Source organism: Periophthalmus magnuspinnatus, chromosome 24, assembly GCF_009829125.3.
Source record: "Periophthalmus magnuspinnatus isolate fPerMag1 chromosome 24, fPerMag1.2.pri, whole genome shotgun sequence".
NCBI classification, from domain to species: Eukaryota; Metazoa; Chordata; class Actinopteri; order Gobiiformes; family Gobiidae; genus Periophthalmus; species Periophthalmus magnuspinnatus.
The window spans coordinates 6572270-6599964 of NC_047149.1; the positions used below are offsets into that span (position 1 = coordinate 6572270).

The 27695-nt window shown below is 40.6% G+C and overlaps 1 protein-coding gene across 4 annotated transcripts in view; it reads left to right on the top strand.

The window, feature by feature from the left end:
• Positions 1 to 27695, top strand: part of slc24a4b (solute carrier family 24 member 4b) — a 97796-nt gene that overhangs the window by 59802 nt on the left and 10299 nt on the right. Inside the window, exons 3-12 of one of the 4 annotated variants that reach the window (XM_033991237.2) lie at positions 3476 to 3552; positions 8868 to 8942; positions 9155 to 9239; positions 10160 to 10263; positions 12086 to 12160; positions 12245 to 12270; positions 12362 to 12415; positions 18860 to 18954; positions 24868 to 25037; positions 25884 to 26025. In XM_033991237.2, the coding sequence (XP_033847128.1) occupies positions 3476 to 3552; positions 8868 to 8942; positions 9155 to 9239; positions 10160 to 10263; positions 12086 to 12160; positions 12245 to 12270; positions 12362 to 12415; positions 18860 to 18954; positions 24868 to 25037; positions 25884 to 26025 (903 nt within the window). Of the gene's footprint in view, positions 1 to 3475; positions 3553 to 8867; positions 8943 to 9154; positions 9240 to 10159; positions 10264 to 12085; positions 12161 to 12244; positions 12271 to 12361; positions 12416 to 18859; positions 19015 to 24867; positions 25038 to 25883; positions 26026 to 27695 lie in introns of all 4 variants that reach the window. The other 3 variants (XM_033991238.2, XM_055232362.1, XM_055232363.1) reach the window with 3 other exon arrangements.

A 27695-nucleotide genomic window follows, 5' to 3' on the forward strand; every position in this document is an offset into this window, starting at 1 on the left:
CACCTTGAACCAAAACCAAGTTATTTTGATTTATTTTTATTAAATATGAAGCGAAGAACCTTACTGCTTCGCTCATTGATTCTGGAGTAGTCTGCCATGTTTTTCAGTCTTTTCTTTTATATTCCCATGTGGCCTTATATCTGTGTAATCCCTCAGTCGTCATGAATATCTAGTTTGGCTACTCAGGTAAGTACCAAAAATCAGATACTACTTAACTACTAGGGAAGTAGTAGGTTGCAAAAGTAGCTGTTTTTGTCATAGTTGTAGTAGTATTAACAGTTGAAGTAATACTGGCAGCTGTAGTAGTGGATGTAGTAGTGGTTAGTAGTCATAAGCACCTCAATATCCCCTTCAGAACTTGTTGGTTGCAGTTTTTTTTTTCTTTACTACAGTAGCATTGATAGTGATGGTAGTAGTTGCTAGTAGTACTTGCAGTTAGAACACACCGTCCTTTGTTTAGGCTGGTAGCAAAGTTGTGTTCCAAGGTGAAACGGTACACGGGGTCACTCGCTGCTCCAGATGCCCTCCCTTGTACTCCAGGTGTGCTCTGCTGTTGTCCCGGGGCAGTTCCGTATGGTTTGGGGCTGCGTTCTCTTGGAGGTCGGACGTGATGGATGTGGAGTCCTGGCGTGGCGTCTGTTTTGAGCAGAGCGGTGTTAGATTTCACTGTGTGGTGGCTCTAAATATAGAAGATGGATTTTAAAATAGTATCTGAAGTTTTACACAAAAGCTCATTGTTGTTTTTTTGTGAAGGGTGGAGTCTGTGGTTACTTTTGCTGTTAAAAATTAAATGATTAAATAAGGAAATATCACTGAGGTGTCTTGCTCATGGACACAAAGCTGATGAGCATCTTTTGTTTTACTCATGATTTTAGTTGACTTCAGACTTTTTAATGCAGTTGTGCACCAATTACTGCTACTATTACTGTGAATGAATACTGCTACTACTGCAGTTGTGAGTGAATGCTACTACTAATGCAGTTGTGAATACTACTTCTGCTACTATTACTCCTACTATGACTACTATTATGATTGCGAGTAAATACTGCTTCTGCAACTATAGCAAAAATAAAGTACTAGTCTAATTATTACTGCAGCCACTATGCCAACACTGCTACTACTATTGCTACTACCACTATGGCTACTTCTGCTACTTCAGTTATTACTGTGCTTATTCTAATGCTACATTTACAAGTGAATACACCTTCTACACTACTATGACCATCTCAAGTACTGTGACTATTACTATAGCCACCGCTACTACTATGATTGCAAGTGAATACTTCTTCAACAAAAATAAAGTACTACTACTATTACTTCTACACCCAATATACCATCACTGCTACTAGTGCACCAAATTCTACTACCACTACAACCACCACTTTCATTACTACCACTACTACTACTTCCATCACTACTGCCAGTACCACTCTGACAACTACTACAATTGCATGTGAATACTGCTTCTGCAACTACTACAGTATCAATCTCAAGTACAATCACGTATCAATCTTGAGTACAGTCGCAAGTACTACTACTACATTTTTCTCCAGGATGGTGTTTCTTTGCTGGTTAAACCTGTGTAATTTAAACAGGTGTGTGGCAGATCAGTTTGTGTGATGTTTCCCAAACAGCATATGGTCCGCTCGACTACAGCACGCCAGAAACCATCATCTCTCTCCAGATTAAAGGAGATTAATTATGCCAACTTGTTATTTTTCTTCACAAAACTCTTCCTTTGTCACAACACCTGGAATCATCCACCATTTTGAGGAAAGATGTATTCTCTGCTACTTGCCTTTCAGCAAAATCACCCTTTTCATTCACTTTGCTCTCATTCATTCATCTGTCTTTCTTTATAGCACCACTTAAATGCACTGTAGTTGTTTAAAAACATGTAAAACAGATGTAGTTCATTTCAGATGGTTTGCAGTGGTCCAAATGTATTCCTCACTTACAGTATGCATTCTGAGCATGCTAATTATTCACCATGATGAGTTTATAAGCACACAGCTCTGAGGCCAGAGCGGGGTTTGGCATCATGGTCATACAGTGGACTTTCTCTTTTTCATTTCCTTTATCTTTATTTATGCAGGGAGAGGTCCAATGAGAGTACTAGAGTGTTTCATGACAGCCATGTTAAAATACTTGTCTGGCAAATCTGGACTGATATCTCTGTATTTTTTATACATTCTGGTCCCCAAACCCTTCGTTATGTCTCAAGCCAGCCCAAATGCGATCAGGCAGTCAGATCCAATTCTTTTATTTTTGCCCATTGATTCTGCAGAAAGCTGTGATATTTTTCAGCCCCCTGACTCTATTATTTTATATATATATTAAAATCCTTAAAGTAGGTACCCTTTGCTTTGTCGAGTTTCTTTACTAGATAATTTAATTTATCTTCCTTCATATATTTGATGTCTTCTGTATGTATCTAAAAGGTGGAAAATGGTAAAAATAAAAAAAAGAAAACAATGAGAGAATTAAGAATTAACTTTCGACTGGTAGTGTATCTTGAGAAAAGTTACATGGCGCTACCAGCTTGTCTCCATGGAAACACCATTGCTTTGCCTCAAAGTGTAAAGTGTCTAACTAATGTGTCTCCAACATCAGCAGGCAACGCAACCAGCTCAAGTTACAGGTCACATCTGTGGACAGGCGACCTTGCTCTAAGAATGCATGTATTGATACTTTGCAGCTAATGTAATGCTAACTGTAGGCACTGCTCTGTCTGAGGCTTTGGTAGACTTTAATCTGAGCATTATTTTAGCAAAATCTGACCATAGAGAAAGGACTTAAACTACACCAGGTGAGCTGATTCGTGCTGTTAAACAAGTCCCTTTCAAATAACATTACAGTCACAAGCTAACTAGCATTAGCCAACAGTTTTTCAGTTCGTCACTCTCACTTTTTTGTTGAAAAGCAAACACCTAAACAGAACCATAAATGTTTGTATTAATCACAGGCTCCTGAAAATGTGTTGTTTAAATCCATTTTGAGTTTTCTTTTTTTTTTTTTTCAGACAATCTTAAGACTTATTTGGCAGTGTTTGTTTATGTGTATATTGTATTACTATGGTAACTTCTGAACAGTCCGCCATAAACATACATGTAGCACACCCCCAGCATCACTGCAAAGCATCAATTTCAAGGTATTTTGAGCTATAAAAACACTTGAATTTGAACAAGATGGGATAAATTTAATGCTATATTGTGCAACATTCCAGGACAAAATTTTTATCTCCAGACAGGTGATGGACTCCCAACCAGAAAGGTTACACAGTGGACCTTTAAGTTCTATGGAAGAAAAATACACATATTTTAAAAAGGCCATTTCTCTGTGGTTGACCAAACCTGTCAATCAGTGTCCAACAGAGTCCAAGGCCCTACTTTTCCCTTATTGTGTTCTTTTGTCGTAGTTCTTGTGTATTCTTCATGATGATGACCATTTGACCTTTGACCTGTGTGTGTTTCAGCCATTCATGAGTTCCCAGAGGACTTCTTCACCAACGACGAGAGGAAGACTGGGGCCGTCCTGCTGCACATTGTGGCTGTGAGTACACTCCTATCCACACCTTGTTTCTTCTACTGTTTTTCTTTTCTTTTTCCTCCGATTCTTCCCCATTTTTCTTGTCTTTATTTTTATTTTATTTTAAAGGGACCCGTATTGAGCCATTTTGTGATCTATGTTATGTTTCCTCATCACAAACTTACCTGTTGTGTTTCGTTTCATTCACACATGTTTAACACACAAACCCTGAATATTTAGGCTGAGTTCTTCTCTCAAATGGACAACACTCTGTTCCACCTTGTGATGTCATGTGGTTATAGAGGAGGTGCTCTGTGTTTTTAAACTCCATACACCAGGGTTGTCCAAATCGATTGTGGTTTACTGGCAGAACACAAAGGTAGTGTGGGTAGATCGCATGTCATTAAAAAAGTAGACGTCAGCCTGTGCACATCGGGCGAATACTGACTGAGACCTCTCTGAGCTGTTGTGGCACACTGATGTGAAATGGCTTAGTCAAGGGAGATTCCTGCAAAGATTTCGAGAGCTCTGTCCGGAGATAAAGGAGTTTTTCCATGTAGCTAAACATGCAGAATACAACCAACTAAATGATGATCAGTGGCTGCTAGATTTGGCATTTTTAACTGATCTGACCGACATATCGAATTACTCTAATCTAGAACTGCAAGGAAAAGACAAAACCATGATAAGTATGATCATCTTAGTTAATGCTTTCTAACGAAAAATGCAACTTCTCTCCTCAAAGTTCCATTGCCATGATTTGGCAAACTCCCAGAACCTTGCGTCAGAACTGGAGATGCAAAGGGAAGTCATGCATTGCACTGTTTGACCTGAACTCTTCTGGAGTGGAAGATGAGATTTTGACAGTACAAGTCGACATTGAGCTGAAGTCCAGAGCTCATGGACAGTTCTGGGACTTACTCACAGAGAAAAAGCACTCCAACATGAGGAAATGTGCTCCCTCCTCGACTGCATTATTTGGCTCTTATTTATGTGAATCAGCCATTTCCCACATGAAGATCATTAAGTCCAAGTACCGTTTCACCATGAGTGATGATCATTTGGAAGTGTGTTTGAGGCTGGCTAGCAACAGCTACTGTCTGGACTACGTGTCCCTGAATAATTCCATTCAAGTCAAGTGCAAGTCCTCAGAGTGAGAGTAAGGGTAATGTCCTCAGAGTAAGAGTACTGTCCTGGGAGTAAGAGTATTATACAATATGGGTTCATACAGTTATCCAAGGTACACCAACAGATACTGTACATATACAGAATTCTCAGTACATAAATATAGTAAGTGGTTAATCATTTTGAGTTAGTCATTTTATAAGTAGCTCGCAAGCTCAAAAAGTGTGGGCACCCTGCCATACACTTTCACTAGAATCATTTGAATAACTCCAGCTCTGGACTTGCCAATCTTTACTGAACTAAAGGTAAAAGGTGACATCACAAGGTGGAGCAAAGCATTTTGAGCTTTGGCGATGTTACAGACTAATAATAAAGAGTTACTCAAACATGTGTGAATGAAACAAAACACAAGTCCATGTATGTTTTTGGTGAGATAACAGCATTATCACGACTTACTGCTCTCAAGAGTTCATTTTGCGTAATATAGGACCTTTAAGAGACAAGGGAGCAGCAATACAAATAACCGTACAGAAAAACATTTATCGTTTTTTCTTATTTATCTTCCTCTTTTTCCCCATCCGATCTTCTTTCTCCTCCTCTTGTCCATATCCTCTTTTTCTATGCTTTTTCTTCTCCTCTTTTTCCCTCCTTGCTCTTTTCTATTCATTCCTCCATTTCCCCTTCCTTTTTTTCATCCTCTTTTCTCCATCTTTCCTTTCTCCAATCCATCTTTTTCTCTTCTGTTGTTTTTATGCCTCATCTTTTCCCCCTTTTTTTTCTTGTCTTCCATCTCTCCTTTCCATACTCTTTGCCCGTCCTCACTTCACCATTTTATCAGTTTCTCGTTGATACATTCTCCTCCTTTTCTACCCTCTCCTTTTTTCTTCTCCTTTTTCTCTCCTTTCTTTATTTATCCCTCCTCTTTTCTCTGCTTTTTTTCTTTTTGTGCACCCCGTTCTCTTCATTTATCTCCTCTTCTTTCCCATCCTGTCTTATTGCTTTCCCTTAACCCCATCTTTATCTTTCCTCCCTTCTTTCTCTGTAGACTTTTCCTTTTATCTGTCCTCCTCATCCTCTCCTGTGAGTCACGTACCTGAACCTCCGCTAGAGCAGGTGGGTCCAGGGGAAGGTTACTGCTCCAGATTGTGCTGATTCTGATTTTTAAATGAGCCAAGGAAGTCTGTAATGAACCGCGTGAACTCCACCGCTGCTCTCCAGATGAGAGCAGATGAGCCGAGGGTGAAAAGAGGGAGAACCTCCAGAATTGACTCACTGAGCTCCAGAGGCTGCACTAGCGCCGAGTCATGATTGGCTGCACGTGATTGGCAGGTGCTGGGGTTTAGGTAGTGACCATTCAGATCAGAGAGAGATATTTTAGCTTTAAACCATAGACTGGACATGGCTAACCTGCTAGCAGCGGCGTTACAAAGCTGCACTTCTGGCTCCAATTCACTTTATATTGAAAAACTGTTGCCCCTCTCTCTGTAACTGCTACTGTCAGACTCGTCATTTTGGTCTTAAAATGTTTGTATTAACCCGCTCAACATCATCCTGGTATTTGTATTTCGCCATTTTCTTCATCAATCTGATATAAATATTAATAACAGACACGTCTTTCCCCAAGGTCACTCCCGCTAGCGTTAACAGGTTTGATTGACACTGTTGCTAAGCGCCCACTCCGTACTAATCTAGCGGTGTGGGCGGGAAGGGGCGTTACCTTCAACAGCCTCACTCCTGATTGGCTCTTTGGTTGCTAAGACACTCGAAATATTTTAGCTAAATTAGTCTTGCCCCAGATATATTGTAAAAAATATTGTAAAAGCAGCAGGTCGTGGTTTTCAGTCAATAAAAAAAACACTTTATAATCACACAACAGAAGTAAAGCTTGTGTTCTGTTAGCATGCTAGTTGTTGTTAGTATTACCGTCACTGCTAAACCCGCTCCGGTCTCTGAGAGTTGAGAAAAAGAGCTTATAAACTGCTTGTGCTGAATAATTAGGATGCTCTGTATGCATGAACAGCTGTTTCTTCACTTTCATTTCAGGACCGCATAAACGACGTGTGCGACGCTTTTTTTAAATGGCATTTGTGTGGTTTTGCCTCTGAATTCCGTTCGCGTTTATATTGCTAGCTCTACGCACAATGTCATATCAAGGTCACGGACAGTTTGCATCTAATTGTGTAAAAGAGCAGCGTCCTCCCGGTAGAAGGCCCTGTTATGTAACACGTGTGCTACCTGACACAATGGGCTGGTGGGCGTGTGGACCTCAGCCAATCACAGCTCACCGTCAACAATTGTTTTGTTTACCAATACAGAGCTGAAAATCGACTTCATTTAGCCAAAGTGAGTGTTTTCAGATCAACGTGTGAGATTTCAATCCATTTAAAGCAATATACCTATTTAGTGTTTTTTCTAATAGATATATTTTTGCATTTTTACGGGATACATCATAAATTTTTTCATACATTTTCAAATATGCATCTATGGGTTTCAGAATGATGAAACAATTTGACCCGTTTCCATAGCGATTACCATTTTAAAACCAAATGTATGAAGGCATTACATAATTATTCAATATTTTATGATGCGTTTTTTTCATTTTACATTTAAAGTCGCAGTACTTGATTTTTTTTTTACTGTCTTACAAACATGAAAAAGAGTTTGCAGTGGTCCAAAGTTATTCCTCAATCACCTTATGCATTCAGAACACCCTAATTATTCACCATGATGAGTTTATAAGCAGAGACCAGAGCGGCATTTTCCATATAATACAATAAAAGACTCACTAAATGTGCAAAGTACACAGCATGTACGTGGGAATGCATCGGGTACAGGGTTTTGAAGTGACTGTACTATGTTCAAACACTGCTTTATATTCCAGGGAGAGCTTAATGAGGTTTGAGCTAATAAAGTGGTTGCCCTTGGAGACATGTGCCAATAAATATGGATTATATAAGATGATACTGAATGATTATAGCAGTGGAGAGTGTGTTCTAACTAGGACCGTGTAGTAATGCATTCATATTCAGATTACTGCTGTGTGCTCTGCTCTTGTGCTATGGTGCTACACTGCCCCCTGTGGACAGCATAGAGCCTCACACCCCCCCACTCACTGTATCACACTCCAGTCTGTAGTCTCTATAGTCTATGGAGTTGATTCAATGCTGTTTCTTCATATTTGCAGGGAAAATATAGAGTCAAATTTTTTTTTTTAGCTCGACTGAAGTGAAAGTATATGAAGAATTATTAGAATAAGAGTTAGTAATTTTGTTGTACAGCAATCTCCCAACTGACGTTTTCATTCAGAAGTACATCATTGTGTCGTTCCATGAGTGTCACCCTGACCCTTAATAAATAAATAAATAAATACATTAATAATAAAATAAATATAATTGAAAACCTTAAATCATTTTGAAAACCTTTAATAAAAATTATAGAATAAAAAAATACAACTGAAAAAAACAAAACAAAAACAAAACACTAGAATTAAAACCATAATCAAAAAAATTAAAATAAAATAAAAATTGGAAAAAAAAAAAAAGGAATTGAATTCGAAGTCAATTTAATTGTATCACGTCACGTAAACTGGGTCCAACTATAACAGAACATCTAAAATGCAACATTGTCCAACATGCTCCAAGTAATACTGTCATGGTTTAATTCTACAGTCGAACACCTCTCCCTCCTCTCTCCCTCACCTCCCCCTCCTCTCTCCCTCCTCCTCCTCTCTTCTGTTTCTCCTCTCTCCCTCCTCTGCTCCTCTCCTCTCTCCCTCCTCCCTCCTCTCTCCTCCTCTCTCTCCTCCTCTCTGTGCGGCCCTGTACATTCCCTCATAGTCTCAGGCTGTAGTCAAAGTGCTCCTCATCTTATGCATCTGACATTTGAACCAGACGTGTCCCATGTTTTAATTAGCCCCTCTCTGTACGCACTATACTCTGCATATGTTAGTGCTCTACATTGAGCCTCTGTTCCTGTACACTGCTGATGACTGTCCTAGAGCATAATTATCATTTTGATCTGAGGCTGGTATGTGTGTTGTTATATTGGAGGGTGCATGGAGGATGTCTTTGCATAAAACGTATACAGCCAAAATACGGTTAAAATAAATTTGAAGTCTACCTACCAGATGAGTTTTCAAAGCTTGGTTTTCATATGCACATGTCCATTTGGCTGCTGTTCAGAGTGTGTGACTAACAGTGTGCTCTCTCCCTCAGACTCTGTACATGTTCCTGGCTCTGGCCATCACCTGTGACGAGTACTTTGTGACGTCTCTGGAGAAGATCTGTGAGGTATGACTCTGCAGGATTTATATGGACTACACATGCATTCAATTTCTGTCAAAAGTTATACAAATATTTCAGTGTATTTTTGGTGTATAAAATGTGTCTTTTGGCATGAGGCCTGTTTTCCTGACATGTTTAACTTGGATCAGAGCTGTGATGTGGTTCATTTGTTCATCCTAGCTCTTGTTCACAGTTGTATTCTGTGTGTTCTGTTGTAGAAACTGGACCTGAGTGAGGACGTAGCAGGAGCCACCTTCATGGCAGCGGGCAGCTCTGCTCCAGAGCTCTTTGCGTCGGTCATCGGTACGTGCACATTCGACTCATACATGTGCACATTAATCTATACATATGCAGTATAAATATGAACATGTACATACCATTTTTTAATAGATTCTTTTTCCAGACCAAGGTTTAGTTTGTTTATTGGATTATTGGACGTGTATATACCAGTCAGTACACATGCAGATGGTACCAGATGGCCGGTGTCACTCCTGTCTTTGTAACTGTAGTAGTCGAGGTAGCAGTGGCTCAGATATATTGTAAGTTGAATGACAGTAATTATCAGTATGAAGCAGCATGTGTCCAATTAGAATATACGAGTAAAATGCTAAAAAGTGTACTTGACTACTGTTAATTTAATGTTGCTAAAGATGTCTTCCCCACATGGCCCCTTTCCTATCGATGGACTCTCCTCACTTTGTCCAATCTTCCCTGTCTCTGATTGGCTGTCTCCTGTCTCCCCTGCCTCTGATTGGCTGTCTCCTCACATTATCCCCACTTTTCTTGCTCTGACTGACTTTCTCCTTGCATTGCCCGTGTCCTCACAGCCTCCGATGGCCTTTCCTCTGTCCTCCCTGCCCCATATTAGCTATCACCTCCTATGGCGCCGTCCTCCTTACCTCTGATTGGCTGTCTCCTGTCCTCTCCTGTCTTGGCTCTCTACTCTCCTTACCCCCTTCTCTCTGCTTCTTATTGGTTATCTCCTTACGCCTTAAGTCTTCTATTCTCCCTGCCTCTCATTTTTGTTCTAGTCCCTCTTTCCTCTGATTCTCTAATTGTCCCTCCCCTACTTTTGTCCCCACTTCCCTGCTCCTGGTTGCGGTGAGGACAAGAACGTTGTAAAGGAACCCGCTTCTGATTGGCCATTTCCTCTCATGTTCCCATCTCCCTTGCCTCTGATTGGCTGTCTCCTGACTTTGCTCCTGTCCTCTCCGTCTCCTCAGGCGTCTTCATCACCCATGGCGACGTGGGGGTGGGAACCATCGTGGGCTCGGCGGTCTTCAACATCCTGTGCATCATCGGCGTGTGTGGGATCTTCGCCGGACAGGTGCGCTCCTGTCTCCACTGTCTCCTCTGTCTCACCTGTCTCTGTGTCCACAGCAGGTGTCTGATGGCACATGTGGTCTACTGTAGTCCACTGAAGGAGAACCAAACCATCTGCTCATTTTGGCTCCACACAAACAATAGGCAGGATTTCAGAACAAGGTTGTAATTAGCAACGCTGATAAAAATTTATGAGGATGTAGTTAAACTGACCATTAAACGGACTGTACCATTTTTTTTTTTTCCATAAAGTAAAATGTATTGCAGATCTATTGTATGTGTTAGGAAAGGGTTACCTCAGTATTGTATTAGCAGCTCTTAAGGGCAAAATAAATCTGCTGCTTGCTGTCTGACAATAAAACACTTTAAAATTAGATGCAGAGTATCAGGAAGAGCAGGTTAGTATGCTAGTTGGTCCTCCGTTATGGCAGGTTTATAGGCTTCCGTTTGCTCAATTCACTTCATCCACAGCTGTCTTGTAAACGGAGCAGCTTAATATTTCTAGTTCCAATATTTTAATTAGCGCAGTTAGTTTGTCTTGTCTTAAAGGGACTGTACCCCAATTTTTTCCCCCAAAATAAATCTGTAGTGCACTGTCTGTATATAAATGTTTTTATCATCCAAGAAACAGTAAGGGCACTTTTATAATGCTAGTTGTTGTTCACTTTTTGCAACTTTCAGAGACCAATTTTGCACGATAAAGGTCTAAACTCATCATGCAGAATAATTTAACGACTGCAAACCGTTTAAATTGAACTAGTTCTAGAACTAATAAAAACTGTACAGTACAAATTAAATTCTGGTACAGCGCATTGTACAATTTTATGCAAAATTGACCCCTATGTTGTTACCTCCTCAAAAACATACCTGGAGTTGTTTTTTTTTCGTTCACACACATTTGAGTAATCCTTTATTATTGTCTACATCTTCAAAATGCTCTGTTCCACCTTGTCACGGGCTACCTTTTACCTTTTATTCAGTAAAGATTGACAATTCCAGGGCTGTAATCACCCAAATGAATCTACTGAAGGTGGAGTTTAAAAACACAGTGGAGCACTTCTTGTATTTTCTGCTTTGAGAGAGGAACACGGTCTAAATATGCAGGGTTTGTTAGTTAAACATGTGTGAATGAAACAAAATACCACTCCAGTTATGATGAGGGAGCAGCATTAACTAAAATCAGAATACCTTAATATGGGCCCTTTAAGCAGTTTGTTGGGTGAGAACCATGCAGAAACAACTGCCATGGAACATTGGGATGGGCCACAATTAAATAGAAAATTTTAGTTTTAATGCATCAAGCACTAGAAACTGAAGCTGGAGATTAGATATTGATTTGTATAACTTGTTGCCAAATGTAACAAAACAATCTTTACTGTCATTAAAGATTATGCAAAATCGACTTTTCAGAGCTTTTTACCATGTTATAACGTTGTTCCCTCATCAAAAACACGTCTGAAGAGGTTTTGTATGTCATCCATGCATGTTTGAGTAATCGATGTGCAGAAGAGTGATGGAGGGAAGAGGGACTCGGTGTCAAAAATGAAACTTGGGAAACATGTTAACATGTTTTCGGGGAATATAGCATTTTCAAAACAATAAAAGGTAACATAGTGATCTAAACATGTTATATGTTAGCAGTTAATACCCCATAGAAGTAAAACACCCCCTCTTTAAATGAATAGTATAGAACATTTACATCAGTACTCGTCTCTGTGCGAAGTAATTCTGAACACGTCGCCCCTGAACAGGTCTATTCTCCACAACAACCATTATACTGAATTGAAAACAGTTTAACGATAAATCTTTGTGCGTTTAATTGACAGGTGGTGATGTTGACCTTCTGGGCTGTGTTCAGGGACTCCTCCTACTACATCCTCTCCGTCATCGCTCTGATCGCAGTAAGTTGAGTTTATTTAGGAAAAAAAAGGCTCCTAAAATGACAGCATATAAATAAAACTAAATGTGCCATTGTCCCTCTGCAGTTCATCTATGACGAGAAGATTGTCTGGTGAGTTCAAAGTCATTTCCCTTGGGTTATTATAATATATGAATTCTTGTATGCTGGAATGTATTTGATGGGACTGTGTTTTCATCTGCAGGTGGGAGAGTGTGGTGCTAGTGGTCATGTACGCAGGATACATCTTGATCATGAAGTAAGTCTAACACAGCTGTTGTAGTGCGCAAGTGAATGAACGTTTTGGATTTCCACCACTATAGCTAAAGATGTCTTCCCCACATGGCCCCTTTTGTCCCTATCGATGGACTCTCCTCATTGTCCAATCTCCCCTGCCTCTGCTTGACTATATCCTGTTTCCTGCCTCTAATTGGCCGTCTCCTCATGTTTTCCCCATTTTCTTGCCTCTGATTGGCTGCCTCATTTCTTCCCTGCCTCTGATTGGCTGTCTCCTGTCTCCCCTGCCTCTGATTGGCTGTCTCCTGTCTCCCTTGCCTCTGATTGGCTGTCTCCTGTCTCCCTTGCCTCTGATTGGCTGTCTCCTTTCTTCCCTGCCTCTGATTGGCTGTCTCCTGTCTCCCTTGCCTCTGATTGGCTGTCTCCTTTCTTCCCTGCCTCTGATTGGCTGTCTCCTGTCTCACCTGCCTCTGATTGGCTGTCTCCTGTCTCCCTTGCCTCTGATTGGCTGTATCCTGTCTCCCCTGCCTCTGATTGGCTGTCTCCTACCTTCCCTGCCTCTGATTGGCTGTCTCATTTCTCCCCTGCCTCTGATTGGCTGTCTCCTGTCTCTCCTGCCTCTGATTGGCTGTCTCCTACCTCCTCTGCCTCTGATTGGCTGTCTCCTGTCTCCCCTGCCTCTGATTGGCTGTCTCATTTCTCCCCTGCCTCTGATTGGCTCTCTCATTTCTCCCCTGCCTCTGATTGGCTGTCTCATTTCTCCCCTGCCTCTGATTGGCTCTCTCATTTCTCCCCTGCTTCTGATTGGCTGTCTTCTGTCTCTTCTACCTCTGATTGGCTGTCTCCTGTCTCCCCTGCCTCTGATTGGCTCTCTCATTTCTCCCCTGCTTCTGATTGGCTGTCTTCTGTCTCTTCTACCTCTGATTGGCTGTCTCCTGTCTCCCCTGCCTCTGATTGGCTGTCTCATTTCTCCCCTGCCTCTGATTGGCTCTCTCATTTCTCCCCTGCCTCTGATTGGCTGTCTCATTTCTCCCCTGCCTCTGATTGGCTCTCTCATTTCTCCCCTGCTTCTGATTGGCTGTCTTCTGTCTCTTCTACCTCTGATTGGCTGTCTCCTGTCTTCCCTGACTTTGATTGGCTGTCTCCTTTCTCCTCTGCCTCTGATTGGCTGTATCATGTCTCTTCTAGCTCTGATTGGCTGTATCCTGTCTCCCCTGCCTCTACTCTCCTTGTCCCCTTCTCTTTGCTTCTGATTGGTTATCTCCTTACTCATAGTGGTCATGCATGTATATTATAGTGCGCAAGTGAATGAACATTTTGGATTTCCACCACTATAAAAAAAAATGACAAAAAAAATGTGTTTTCTTCAAATAGAGGCAGCTACCTGTCCATAGTCTGAGTCCTGTTTGTGACCTTGGATTGTTTTAATCATCATTGGACAGGACGCATGACTTTTCTGGTGGACGATACACCATCAGATTCTCATTTCCTTAATCTTTATTCATATATATTTCTAACTTTAGAGATATTCGGGCAGTTTATCATTGTAGTTCCTTATAAATCCATTTCATACAGTGTTGTTCTCTTCTGACAGACAGCGATGCCCAATACACTTTTTCATAGAGCACACTGATGGGTTTTGTGGAACATTTCAGGCAAAACAATTACATTTCCACAGCTTTAATTACTTAAATTATATGAGGACTGTGGGAGTACAGGAATCCACAATGAGATTTGAAGATACTATTACTATTCTGTACAGTACCAGTCAGGTTTTGGGCATGTTTTTTTCTTTATATTTACTACTTTCTAAATATTAGGTTAAAGACATCAAAACTGAGAAGCAGGGTGTATGGAATTGTGTAGCAAAGAAAAAAATATATATATATACTCAACAAATTTATTTCAAATCCTCAGAGTAACCATACTGTATTTGTCCTGCATAGTTGTGATGCCTTCAGTGAGAGTCAACAACATCACGGAAATAAAGAACAATAACTACATGAAAAAGTGTGTCCAAACTTTTGACTTGTAGTGTATGTATTATTACAATAATCTGACAACTCAAAATTAGATCATGATCAGATTTTTAGTGTGTGCGCAAATATAATAATAGCAACTAGTAACTTAAATATTGTGTACATGGTTTCATTTGATTTCTTTCTGATTTCTTTTATTGATTTTAACTGAGACTATGACCCTATATAGTATATCATGCTGAAGGGGTTGGTAGAGCGTGTGTCCGCTGAGTCAAAGGTTTGGTGGTTCGAATCCCGCTCTCGACATAAATATCAGCGGTCGAGTGGTCAGATCCACCGACCCACAGGTTGGCAGTTCGATTCCAATGTCTGGGTGAGCGGTTTCTTGATGTAAAGTGCTTTGAGTGCCTTGAAAGTGGAGAAGCGCCATATAAAAATGGAACCCTGTGTGTAAATATCCTCTGCTTTTGACCCATCCTTCAGTGCTGCTGGGATAACCTGTCAGGAGTACCTAGCTGGAGGATTAGAATATGGTGCACTCCTACCACAATAAAGCCCTCTCTTCTAAGCGCCGTCTGTCACCTGAAATTCTCCTAAACCAAGAACATTTTTGCCGGAATAGAATACGGCTCCACTTTTCTGCCAATCATGCCCTCTCCTCCATTGTGCCCCCTCCCTCTTCCCCACTGTAATCTGGCTCTCTTTCCCCAGCAGCAGCCTCCTCTCTGGGCAGAGACAGGCTAATCTTCCCCTGCCCCGTGGATAAGAACCAGAGCTAAAGCCGATCACCGTCTTCTGCTCATTTAGTGGGAGAAAATCTGGCTTCAGTGTGTCATATCCACTTGCCCGCTGCAGTAGTCCATTCTGGGTCTGAATGAGTATTTTAATTGGAGTAAGTGGAACGTCGACAGATGACAGATGGCTCTAATTAAGGACATTGCGGCAGGTGTAATTACTTTTGTTAATATGCAGATTTTGGGGGACTTTTTGAACCGCGTCGCTAACAGAAATGATTAGATACTGCCATGTTCCTTTTTGATGATTGTTATGGAAATGCGCGCTCCGTTCAGGGCGGTGTCCAGATGTTTTTCCGCTGCACTGCTCTATGGGCTATAAATATGTTAGGGTTGTCAGAAGTTCACAGGACAGAAATGAACCTTTCCTGAATATATTTAGAATGATCTTGAGCTGTATCAGAACAAATATAACACACATAGACTAGTATACATCCCAAGACTAAAATTTCAGTCCATAAGTATCATGGAAAAGGAGGTGTTTCTGCATTTTGTGGCAGTTTTAAGAGGCTGGACCTTTCTTTTGTGCAAGTTGAGAAAAGTTAGTTTTGCCCCAGTATGAATATATATTGTAAAACTTTGTAGAAATGAGGCTTCTGTGTGCTGTCTGTATCTACAACAACTGTTTCTTCGAACCCTAAATTGCAGCTTTCATCTCATGCTTTCACACTTTGAGAGAACTTGGAACAAAATAACAAATAACATAAAAATACAAATTGCACATTAGAGTAGAAAAAAACACTGTAGAGGTGTAATTTCATCAGAAAGCAGCACTTTGTTGCATCATTCTAAGTCTAATGAATATTCATCTGTATTCATACTGGTAGTTCTTTTTCTGATCCTGGGAGGGCATCCTGTTCTTTCCAGGACTGTACGGTGCATCTCAACTGTTGTCGTTGAGTCCCCTGTTTCCCCCCGTTTCACTGCAGCACACGAAAAAACGAAACAAAACCCAGTGTAATGGGTCTGAGCCGAGCTCTGCGCTCCGCTCTGAACTCACACTATTGTTCTCAGATCACACAGAGAAGGGACCTGCTGAAACAAAATGGTAATAAGGAGTCTGCTGATGAAAGAATAGAATATTTAAATTTTAACGTTTTGGGAAATAGAAGAAATGTCTAATACGAATGTAGTTTACTCCACATATGACAATAGAAAGTTAAAACTGGACTTTAGAACATTTTCCATGGAGTTAAGTTTTATGTCACACTGTGGATGTTGTAGCCAAAGGAGCTACATGTTCAAGCAGGAGCAGGCCAAATAAGAGTCAGGTTTGTGGAGATGCAAGCCCACTCACTGTAAGAATGCACCCTTTTCACTGCAAAAAACCTGCTTTTATTATAGCAAGTTTTTTGACTTCCTAAAAAAATACACCTGTGTCTTTAACTAGTCAAGTATTAAAAGTCAGTATTATTTGACTATATTTATTTATTATTAAAATTAGCTTGAAGCAGTATGCAGATAGGCTAGAAGAATCTAGAAACAAATTAGACAAATTTTTAGAAAAAAAGCAACTGAGCAACTTTCTTTGATTTTGGTATTTGAGAAAAGTTGCTTAAGTTGTTCAAACACTGAGCTTGTCCCCACCTGAGGCCAGTGAATCATTCAGGCGTGTTTAATTTTCCTTTAAAATATTCAAAAATTAAAATTAACGTTGAAGCTTGTCATTATTATTAATAATTAGATCCATTACGCTGCTGTATTTATTCAACCATGACGCACAAATCTGCAGATTAACAATGGGTCTGACTCCTGACACTGAAAACAGCTACAACTTTTATAAAAGAATTTTCAAAACAATTCGGAATGACTATATTAACATTTATGAGTTATATTGATATGTTTTTGTTTTGTTTTTTTTACTTGCAGTGAACTTTTGCTTAAGGGGAAATCTGCTAAATTGTATTAAAAAAACCCTCTATCTGACTTTTTTCTCCATGTATTTGAGCCAAATCTGTCCAGCCTCAGTACAGATATATTGCATAAGCAGCTGTTGAGGTCAAACTAGGTCATCTGTTTACTCTCTGCATCTGTCAGAATCAGGAAGTGCGCTGTTGGCATTACCTTGAGGGCAAAACTTCACCCTGGTCTGATCTTCCTAATTACCATTCCTTATTAGTTTATAAATGATTTTCTAAAGTGAGGAGTAACTTTGGATCACTGCAAACTGTTTAAACCGTGAAAAACGGTACTAGTTCATTTTAAAGCCATAAAAAGGTACAGTTACAACGCCTTTAAGTAATTTTAGGTCAATATCGTGTTTGAAAATGTCCAAAATGCAACATAATGATCCACGGGCATCACTGATTTTAACTATAAAGCCAACACAAGCACAATATGTTCTCTTTAAACTTTTTGGTCTTTGTCTGCAGTTTAGCCGGAGCAGTTTTTCATAAGTAGGACGTCTCTGTGTCTCCTATAGAAGCCAGTTGTTTGTCTCTAATGAACGTACAGCGCACAGCCTTTCATCTGCCCATGTGCTAATATGTAGGACACGTATAGCTGCTGCGTCTTTGGTACAACTTCTTCTGTACTCCAAGTTCTGACAGCGGTGATGAGGCCAACAAAAGGGAAAAGAAACGCAAATGATCTTCAAAATGGAGGTTGTGCGCTTAAATGGTTTTGTAGAGTTATCTGAAATGTACAGGAGCTTCACTGTGAGGGGGAAAAGCAGCTAATGACGAAGACGACTACAAAACATTAGTGCATGCAATCGGAAAATGAAAAGGCAAAAGGGTATTTTTTCTGAATGAATGACATTTGACCTTATTTTACAGTAAGTCGACGTTAAAGGAGGAGGAGGAAGAGGGAGGAGGAAGAGGAAGAGTGAGGAGGAAGAGGACAAGGCAAAATAGGAGGAGGAGGAGTAAGCAAGGGAGAACAGAGAGAAAGAGTAAGAGGAGGAGTAAGATGAAAAATAAGAGGAGGAGGAAGAGTAAGGAGTAGGAGGAAGAAGAAGAGTAAGAGAAGAAGTAATGCTAAGAGGAGGAAGAGGAGTAAAAGGGGGAAGAGGAGAAGGAAGAGTAGGAGGAGGTGTAAGGAGAAGGAGTAAGACCTGCCCTGGGGCTAGAAGAGACGTTGCTGTTGTGTGTCCAGAGTTCACCTGGCTCCCCCTAGACATTGCTGTAATGGTAGAGGACACAGAGGACACAGAGGACACAGAGGACACAGAGGACACAGAGGGCACAGAGGGCACAGAGGGCACAGAGGACACAGAGGACACAGAGGACACAGAGGGCACAGAGGGCACAGAGGGCACAGAGGGCACAGAGGGCACAGAGGGCACAGAGGGCACAGAGGGCACAGAGGGCACAGAGGGCACAGAGGACACAGAGGGCACTTTTGTTCTGAGGGCTGTCACTCTCCTCAAACTACCTTGACACAGGATCTGATGACATGACCTGTTGGGACTTCTGCTTGAGCTATTCTATTATTATTGTATTTTAATTGTCCTGAGGTGCAATTTAAGCCGATTAAGCAGTAAAGTGATTTTGATTAATTGATTTGATTGATTGATTCACTGAAACAAACAGGTGGAAAACCCTGTAGTGCACTTTTAAAGAGTAAGAAGAGCAGTTCTGGTGCCAAGAAATACTGTTGTATCTGTAGGTGTGACAGTGTCAGAAATTGTACTTGTTTTTCTGCTATATTTTTACTCTTTGTGAGCATCTTTTCCTATTTTGTCTTGGCCAGGTTCAACTCGAGCATGCAGAGGTTCTTCACGAGGAAGCCCAAGAAGAACGTCGCCAACGGCAACGCGGCGGTGACGAGCAGCGAACTGGAGGATGGTAGTATGACCACTGAGTTTGTGTGGGACGATGACCCCACCTGCCCCCTCCTCTCCCCAGGTGAGGTTAACCAGACAGGCCCAACAAGGAAGGAATAACTACATAGTTCAAGCACTAATCCCAAATATGGCTTTTGCTAAATCTTTTCTGCTAAAAAATGTATAGTGCTAATTTCTTCTATTTACTCACTTAAATTACAGTACTGTGCAAAGGTTTTTGTTGTTGTTTTTTTTAATGAAGGCTCAAGTTGTGTGTTCAGGAATTAAAAGGTACAAAATGTGATGTAGGATTGTGAAAAGTATCAAAAATCTGACACTAATCAATACTAAAGTCCCATTCACAGGGCAAAAATGAACCTTTTCTGAATATCTTTAGAATGATGTTGAGCTGTATCAGAACAAGGATAAGACACAGACTAGTGTACACCCATGAAGAAAGTACTACCATTTAATGTTGAAGATCATATTGTATTGTCATTATGGCATCAGAATCAGTATTGAGTTGTTTTTTTTTTTTTGCTGATGTGACAGTGACAGACGACCGTAGCTATAAACAGGAAGTGCAGTATTCCTGGTTAACATGCAGCATATGTATATATTTAAACTTTTGCATAGTACTGTAAATACTTTCCAGTCTTGTCTTTTAGAACTGCCTCACCAAAGACTCGTATCCCCTCCAAAAGTTTGGCATATCCATGTTACATTTGCCTTATTGATAATTGTCTACAAATCCATACATTGGATGAAGTATCTTGCCCAAGGACAGAACAGTACACAATTGGACATGGGATTGAACTAACAACTTTCTAGTTTGTGGGCAAGCGCTCTACTACTGAGCCACGTATAAAACATTTGGTGATGCAGTTTATTCTCTTAGGATTGTTTTCTTGGGTTATAACCAGAGGTGGAAAGAAACTAGATTGTTGTTTGTAGTAGTAGCAGTAGCAGTAGTAGTAGTAGCAGTAGTAGCAGAATGACAACTGTACTGTGCACCATGCAGAATTAAAATATCTTAAGTGGCAAAACGTTTCGTCGGAGTACTAGTAGCAGGAATGATGACATTGTTAGTATTGGTGGTTGCATTATAATTTAAAGATTGCAGTATCGCAGTAGAAAAAGTATTGTCTAAAGCAGTAGCACAGAGAAGTAGTATCCAGTGTGAAAGAAGTAGTAGTAGTTGTAGAAGTAGCTTTAGTGGTAGTAATTGGTAGTAAAAGTAGACACAGTAGTATTAGTAGTGGTAGTAGTAGTAGGTAATGGTAGTAGTGATGGGTAGTAGGTAGTGTTAGTAGTCATAGTAGTGGTAGAGGTTGTAGTAGTTGCTGTACATATAGTAATTAGTAGTGGTAGATAGGAGAAGTTGGTAGTAAGTGATGGTTGTTGTGGTAGCAGTAGTTGTTGTAGTTGTAGTAATTACTAGTAGTTAGCAGTGGTAGTAGTAGTAGTGTTGGTAGTTGTAGTAGTTGTAGATATAGTAATTAGTAGTAGTTAGTATTGGTTGTAGAAGTTGGTAATAAGTGATGGTTGTAGTAGTAGTTGTGGAAGCAGTAGTTGTTGTAGATATAGTATTTACTAGTAGAAGTAGTTGTAGTGGGTAGGTAGTAGTAGAAATTAGTAGTAAGTGATGCTTGTAATTGTTGTGGTAGATGTAGTAATTACTAGTAGTAGTTAGAAGTGGCCGTAGTGGTAGGTGGTAGTAGTAGAAGTTAGCAGTAAGTCGTGGTAGTAAGAGGAAGTAGGTAGTAAATGGAGATAGTAGAAGTTGTAAGAAGTAGGTAGTAGTAGCAGTAGACAGTATTATATCTGAAGTACTCTTTCTTCCACCTCTGCCATAACCCACTCTCCAGTTGTGCTGTACAGTAGATCTGTGTGTGCTTCAGCCTGTGCGGAGCTCCCTAACACGCCTGTCTGTTTAGCCTTACTAAACCTCCTCTGCCTTTAGTCTGTCTCCAGGGAGCAGCTAGCGTTCGGCTGCCCCCTGCCCCGTCGCCGCCGCCTCCTCCTGGGCACGCTCGCTCACTCTCGCCCCTCCCTCCGGTGGTAATGAGGTTCACTACAGGGAATGTTTATCCGCCTATGTTTACATTCTTAATTAAAGCGCGCTCTTGCGTGCATAAAACTTCAAATTACACGAGGATATAAGGTAAATATACAGACTTTGGTTAATCCATACAGAGCTTGAAGGAGACGTGTTATGCTAAACCTGATGAGATCTTGAAATATTGTTTTTTAAATGTATATGGTGGTGTGTTTTGGTAAAGGTGCTGTATCTGATTTTTACTGCCCGAAAAACTGAGCTAGTTCATTTTTTTGGCATAATAACTAAACTATATTCAAACATAAACATAACAGGTCCAGGACAAAAAATAAAGTAAACATAATAAAAGGATTTGTGCATCCACTTTCAATTTAGACTTAGATAAATTTTGATAACAATATGACACTCAATTGGCTGTTTTATAAATCATTTTACACATTTTACAGTTGTACAAAGTTATTCCTAATTTTCCAAACATGTTCTTTTCATCCTAAATATTCAGTGATGAGTTTATAAATGCTTTTCACAACTTTCAGAGTCCAGAGTAGACGTTTTTACCATCACAGTAATGCTAACCGCACCTAGCATGCTAAAAGTGCGCCACAAATGTACTTCCTGTTTCATATATTTCGCCCCTCTTTTAATTCTTTAAATTCTATTATGATATAGCTGGATGTTTCTAGTTCCTGAAATTCCACACTGGTTTGATTTTGAAACAGAATGAAAAATTTGAAACATAATTTTAGAAAGTTTTGCAAAGGTATAAAGAAAAAAAAGTTTAGGCAGAAATCATTCAGATCAGAGAGAGGCATTTTAGCTTTAAAACAACTGGATTTCAGTTCTAAAAGCTCATTTAGACCAACTTATAACAAAATGTTCCACCATGTTCAGTGTTAATTATAATTGTAATTAAGAATAAATCAATACTAAAGTTAAAAGCTATAGTTGATTTTAACACGCTAGCTCAAATATGGCCATGGATAGGAGCTACATTTATAGGATTTAAACCAAAAATGACATAACTTCCTTTTTTAAAACTCTGACTATATTGCAAATAATCCCCAAACCCCAAATGTATATTAAAAAGTAAATATTTCATTGGTGAGGTGATGGCAGGTCACAGAGCAGTCCCTTTCGCCTATCTCCCGCGCACGCTGCTGTCACAGAATTGCAAATCAATCTTTGGTCAGGGCAGGGCATACATATTCACAGGGACTTCAAAGCTGCACCAGGCGATTCGGGCGCACTATTTCAAGCTCCGACTTCTGCGGTGGCACAGCAGAGGTCCCAGACGCTGTGGGCCAAATCAAGGCAAAACATCCAAAATGGCCGCCATCAGAAACGAAGGCTTTTTGGAGTTTGTAGCTCATTTTACTTTTTTAAATGAAACTGCAAAACGTAGCAGAGTAATTCAGCTTACAAAATGGGGACATATGTTTAAAATGAAAGTGTTTATAGTTTGTGTTTGCACATGTTAAATTGGGCTGTACTTTTTTTTTGGTCCCAGTACAGATATATTGTAAAAACAGCTCTTAGGGTCCAAATGAGACTGCTGTGTGCTGTATGCATCTGATTCTAAAGTGTTTTTAATATTGTCCATGAACCAGCAAGTAAGTCTGGTGTGGAGTTAGCATGCTAGTTATTGTTAGCAGTACAGTGATGACAAAAGTCCACTCTGGCCTCTAAAAGTGGTGAATAATGAGGATCCTAGTTATGCAATCACAGTTGGAAATAACTTTGGATCACGTTTCTGAGATCTTGTCGAGCTAGCTTTCATTTGTTTTGTCATGTAGCTAATTAGCCGTGCTGCTTTTTGCCTTTTTCAACATGGTTCACTCCTCTCTGTTACCTGCAGAGGGTGCCCGGTACTGTTCACCTTATTCTGAAAGTTATTTTTGCATGGGGCCACAAAGCCGTTTTAAAGCCTCCAGAGAATCAAACTTCTTTATATCAGATTTTAGCCAATTCTCCGCTGATAGATTTGTGGTTGTGGACTTTCCATTACCATAACTACACAACCAATTGTGCTCTCACGTAAATTCAAACGGCGTCTCAAAGCAGAGGCATGGAGATCTTTAAATATGTTACTGTCATTACAGTAATGTGCTTACGATGTGCTCGGATTGGTCATTTTTGAGGGACATGTGCCGGGATTTTCAGTCTCCCAGTTATCTGATGCGTCAAAGGAAAAATAAGGATGGATATGTAAAATAGAGGTAGTCGTGTGAATAAAGGCAAAAGTACATGCTGGTACTTCCTTTAACGTGATTTTTTATGGCTAAAAAAAAAGAATAAAAGCCTAGTCGAGCTACAATGATCTATAACGTGCTCAGTCCTTAAAGGGTTAAACAGCACGGTTTAGTAGTATTTAGAGACAAAAATGGGCGGGGCCGAATAAGGTCAAAAAAGCCGTTCAAAAGTGTCCAAAAATGTTTTAAGCTAAAATAAAGCATAACACGTCTCCTTTGAACAGAAAATGGTATTAGCTTGTAAAACTATAATGTAAGAATGTTGTGTGTAGTGTGACATGTCAAACCTTTTACCAACATTGTACCTTTTTAAATTAGTGTTTGTCAAACTGTGGTTCAGATTGGGTTGCCACAAATGCAACACTTAATATTATTCCAATAAAAATTCAGTTTTACTCATAGCTGCTATTTCTCGACATTAGATAAATGTTGTGGAAATAAAGTTGTTGTAAACTTTTTGACAAAGTAGGCCCAGTGTAGGCTGCGGGCACATTAATATTACTAAAGTGTTCTGTCACAACATGCGCTCTGTGAGGTATTGTTCTCAAAGATAAATTACTCTACTGCCACACCACATTTGTATAAGAGACTTTAGTTCACAAACTTTTCAAATCAAGTTCCGCTCCAGAAGGCGGAAAAACAACATTACAGGTATAACTACGGTTAAGACTAAACAAGGGCTAAAAGACTTAACGAAGGTGGACACAGGACTAAGCCAGGTTTAAGTCAGGTCTAAAACTGGTCTAAACTGGGAGTTTACCTTAAACTAGAAATGGTACTTAACCAGGGACTACTTATTACAGACTGGACTTTGGACTAAATTAGATGTATAGCTGGACTAAGCCTAGTCTAAATCTGATCTATACCTGGTTCAGATGAGACTTTGGGGGCTTGACTTTAGGGGCCTGACATTGGAAACGAGACTGGGGACGAGACCCTGGGGACGAAACTTTGGGGGCCTGACTTTGGGGGCCTGACTTTGGGGGCCTGACTTTGGGGGGCCTGACATTGGGAAGGAGACTGGAGATGAGACTTTGGGGGCCTGACTTTGGGGGCCTGACTTTGGGGGCCTGACTTTGGGGGCCTGACTTTGGGGGCCTGACTTTGGGGGCCTGACTTTGGGGGCCTGACTTTGGGGGCCTGACTTTAGGGGCCTGACATTGAGAAGGAGACTGGAGATGAGACTCTAGGGACAAGACTCTGGGGACGAGACTTTGGGGGCCTGACTTTGGGGGCCTGACTTTGGGGGCCTGACTTTGGGGGCCTGACTTTGGGGGCCTGACTTTGGGGGCCTGACTTTGGGAACAAGACTCTGGGGACGAGATCTAGGTCTGACTAAAATGGTGGCTCTCTGTATTACAAAACTTATGTGAAATTAAGGGTGTGTTCAAACTTGTCCTGGTTTGGTTTGAACCCAGTTTAGTGCTGCAGCCATGTAGATTTGGTTTGGTTTTGTTCTAGTCTTGGTTTAGTCCTGTCTAGTCCAAGTTAAGTCCACGATTTAGTCCCAAACAGCTTACCCCCAATTTGTGAACGCACCAAACATTTACACAATAGGAAATCAAACCTTTTATATTTCATCTTACCAAGTGTCTCTCCCCCTCCCCTCACCCACCCACCCCCTCAGTGAAGCCCAGTAAGGAGTACAGCCGCGGCTCGGTGGTGATGGTGGACGAGATCATCAACGCCAGCCCGTCTAAGTTCCGCTTCCCTGAGGCCGGACTGCGCGTCATGGTAACCAGCCACTTCGGACCCAAGACCCGGCTCAGGATGGCCAGCCGCCTCATCATCACTGAGGTACAGCCTGGAGGTCAAGAGGAGGGTCAGAGAGAGGAAGTGTTTGATGCACTGTGCTAAAAGAAATATGTGTATACTGAAGTTAGTAATGCGTCATAACTACACAGACGTACTTCATAATTAGCAGATCATTTATTAAGAATCTTTCAGACTTAGGAACTACTTAATATTCTAACCATAATTCCTCATTTTAATCTCTTTAATTACTACTCATTCATTCTTAATCATAATTAACAAATAGTTTATTAAGTCTTTCTATAGGCTTAGTTGAGGCTAATTGAGGTGCAAGTATTAAAAAGTACTACAGTACTACTACTCCTACAAAAGTTTTATGCAGAGGTGGGTAGAGTTGCACAAAAAGTTACTCCTCAACTAAGAATATTACTCAAGTAGAAGTAGAAAGTCGCAGTCCATGAAATTACTCAGGAGTACAAAAGTATTTGCGCAAACTATCTCTCAAGTAGGAGTACTTGTAAAAGTCTGGATGTAACATTTGACTTAAATCATATCTGAAGGAGACTCACAGTGGGATGAGTAACCAGTATTGTTATACTTTTAGGCCTGCTTGAGTAATATATTATATTATATACAGTGTGACATCTGACAAGTAGACTGAGAAGTACAATTTTATTAAGATATTACTCAAGTAAATGTACGTGTACTATGACGACTACTACAACAACCCACCTTTTTAATAATTATGTAAAATACAAAAGGACTGGAATAACTTATTAATGCCAGATTTTGCTGTAGTCGTTGTAAACGTTGAAGCTAACTGTCCATGTGAGCTGTAGTAGATTTGTGCCTGGTGTGTACCCTTTGACTCAGTGTGTGTGTTTGTGAAAGCGCCAGAAGTTGGTGCAGACGGCGAACGGCGTGGAGACACAAGTGGTGGATGGGAAAGTGGACCTGGAGAACGGAACTGTGCCCGAGGACAAGAAGCCCGAGACTGAGGAAAGCGACACCATCTCCCCCTTCCACATACCCAGTATGCCACTCAAGCTCTTTACACATTTATACTCTGTCAGCAAGCAAGATAAGTACTCAGATAGTACTGGCCAGTGTTCATTTAGTAGAGTATTTTTATTTTTGTCATAGTTGTCATATTGATAAATCAAATCAATCCCTTTATTCATCTTGTGGGGGCAATTAAAAGGCACGGAGAGTAGCAGAGTTGCACAATAAATGTAAACATAAAATCAATCATAACATCCATACAATAGAGCTTGTGTTAAAGTGCTGAGATGTTGCAGTGCTGTGGAAAGGTCAGAGAAAGAGGTCAGAGTCTGGGAGCTGAACGACCGAAGGAACAAAGGTGTCCTTCCTCCTCAGTGTCCTACGGCCCACACAGCACAGCCTGTGTCCTGACGCAGCCACTCAAACAGCGGCACAAACAAACGCTCTGGATAAAGGCATGGTAAAAGGTCAACATGTTTTTACTGACATCAAATGACCTTCATTTCCTTGAAAAATGTCACCAGAGGCAATATTTTTTAACAGTTTAACAAAAATAGTTTATTAAATATTTATATACTCTTGAACTATCTCCACAGGGTCACGCTGGATGGTAGAAGAGACGGCCTCTGAGCTGTCTCTGCTTGTTTGAAAATGTCACAATGTCCTTTGTTTTGTTTATGTTGACGTCTAAACAGGAGCTCTCACACCATGATGTGGCCCCCTGCAGAGCAGGACCGTGACAAAAAGATGGAGAAGAGACAGAACAATATCATCAGCTTAACCAAATAGTTGTTTGGCTGAGCTGACCTACAGTCATCAGTGTATAAGATATACAGAATGGGAGATAAAACACACCCCCGGGGGCCACCTGCAGAGGTGTGGGCAGTATCTCACTGATCTATTAGTGAGGAAACTGATGATCCATAAAATAAGCTGATGGTTCCGATGGAAGCGTCCATGTAAGGATGTGTGGCTGCACCGTGCTGACAAGCAGAAGAAAAATCAGCTAAAAGGAGCCTAGTGATGGTGTTTTTGGTCTCCAGATGTTTGTGGCTGATGTCTGTAATGAATATTTTGTCATAATCCCACACGCCTACCAGACCTGTAAGCAAACTGCAGAGGGTCCATCCGAGGATCAGCATTTGCAGTAATGTAGCTCTTTACAGTCCTCACCAGGGCGGTCATCAGTAGAGAGGTTAAGGTCATCGGTCTCAGGTCATTTAGAACATGGAGACTGTACATGCCTGGTACTGTGCTGCTGGAAGACTCCTCCCAGCTGCTCAGCCATGTCTCATGTTGTCAGGTCCAGTGGGAGAGCTGATTTTAATCCTCTTCACTGAGGATGAGAGCTGCTCTGCTGGGCACGAGGGAGGAAACAGTTTTTTAGCTGAGGTGTTGTCCATTTCATCTGGTAACTAAAACTATATAAAGGGTAATGCTCATGACTTAAATTATGGCTGAAATTGCATAAAGTTTTTATTTACATGTGCTTTTTGTCAGACAATAAAAAAATAAACATAAATTAATGAAAGGAACAAACTCCCAAACCAGACCACAGACAAACTCAACGTCCTTTGAGTGTATATTTTCTGGTTGACAGACTTTATCTATCAGACCAAATAAGTATGACATTTTCATTGACTAAACCTAGACTGGGATAATTCACACTGTTGTTTCTACATGGTTCTCATCAGCCTCCAC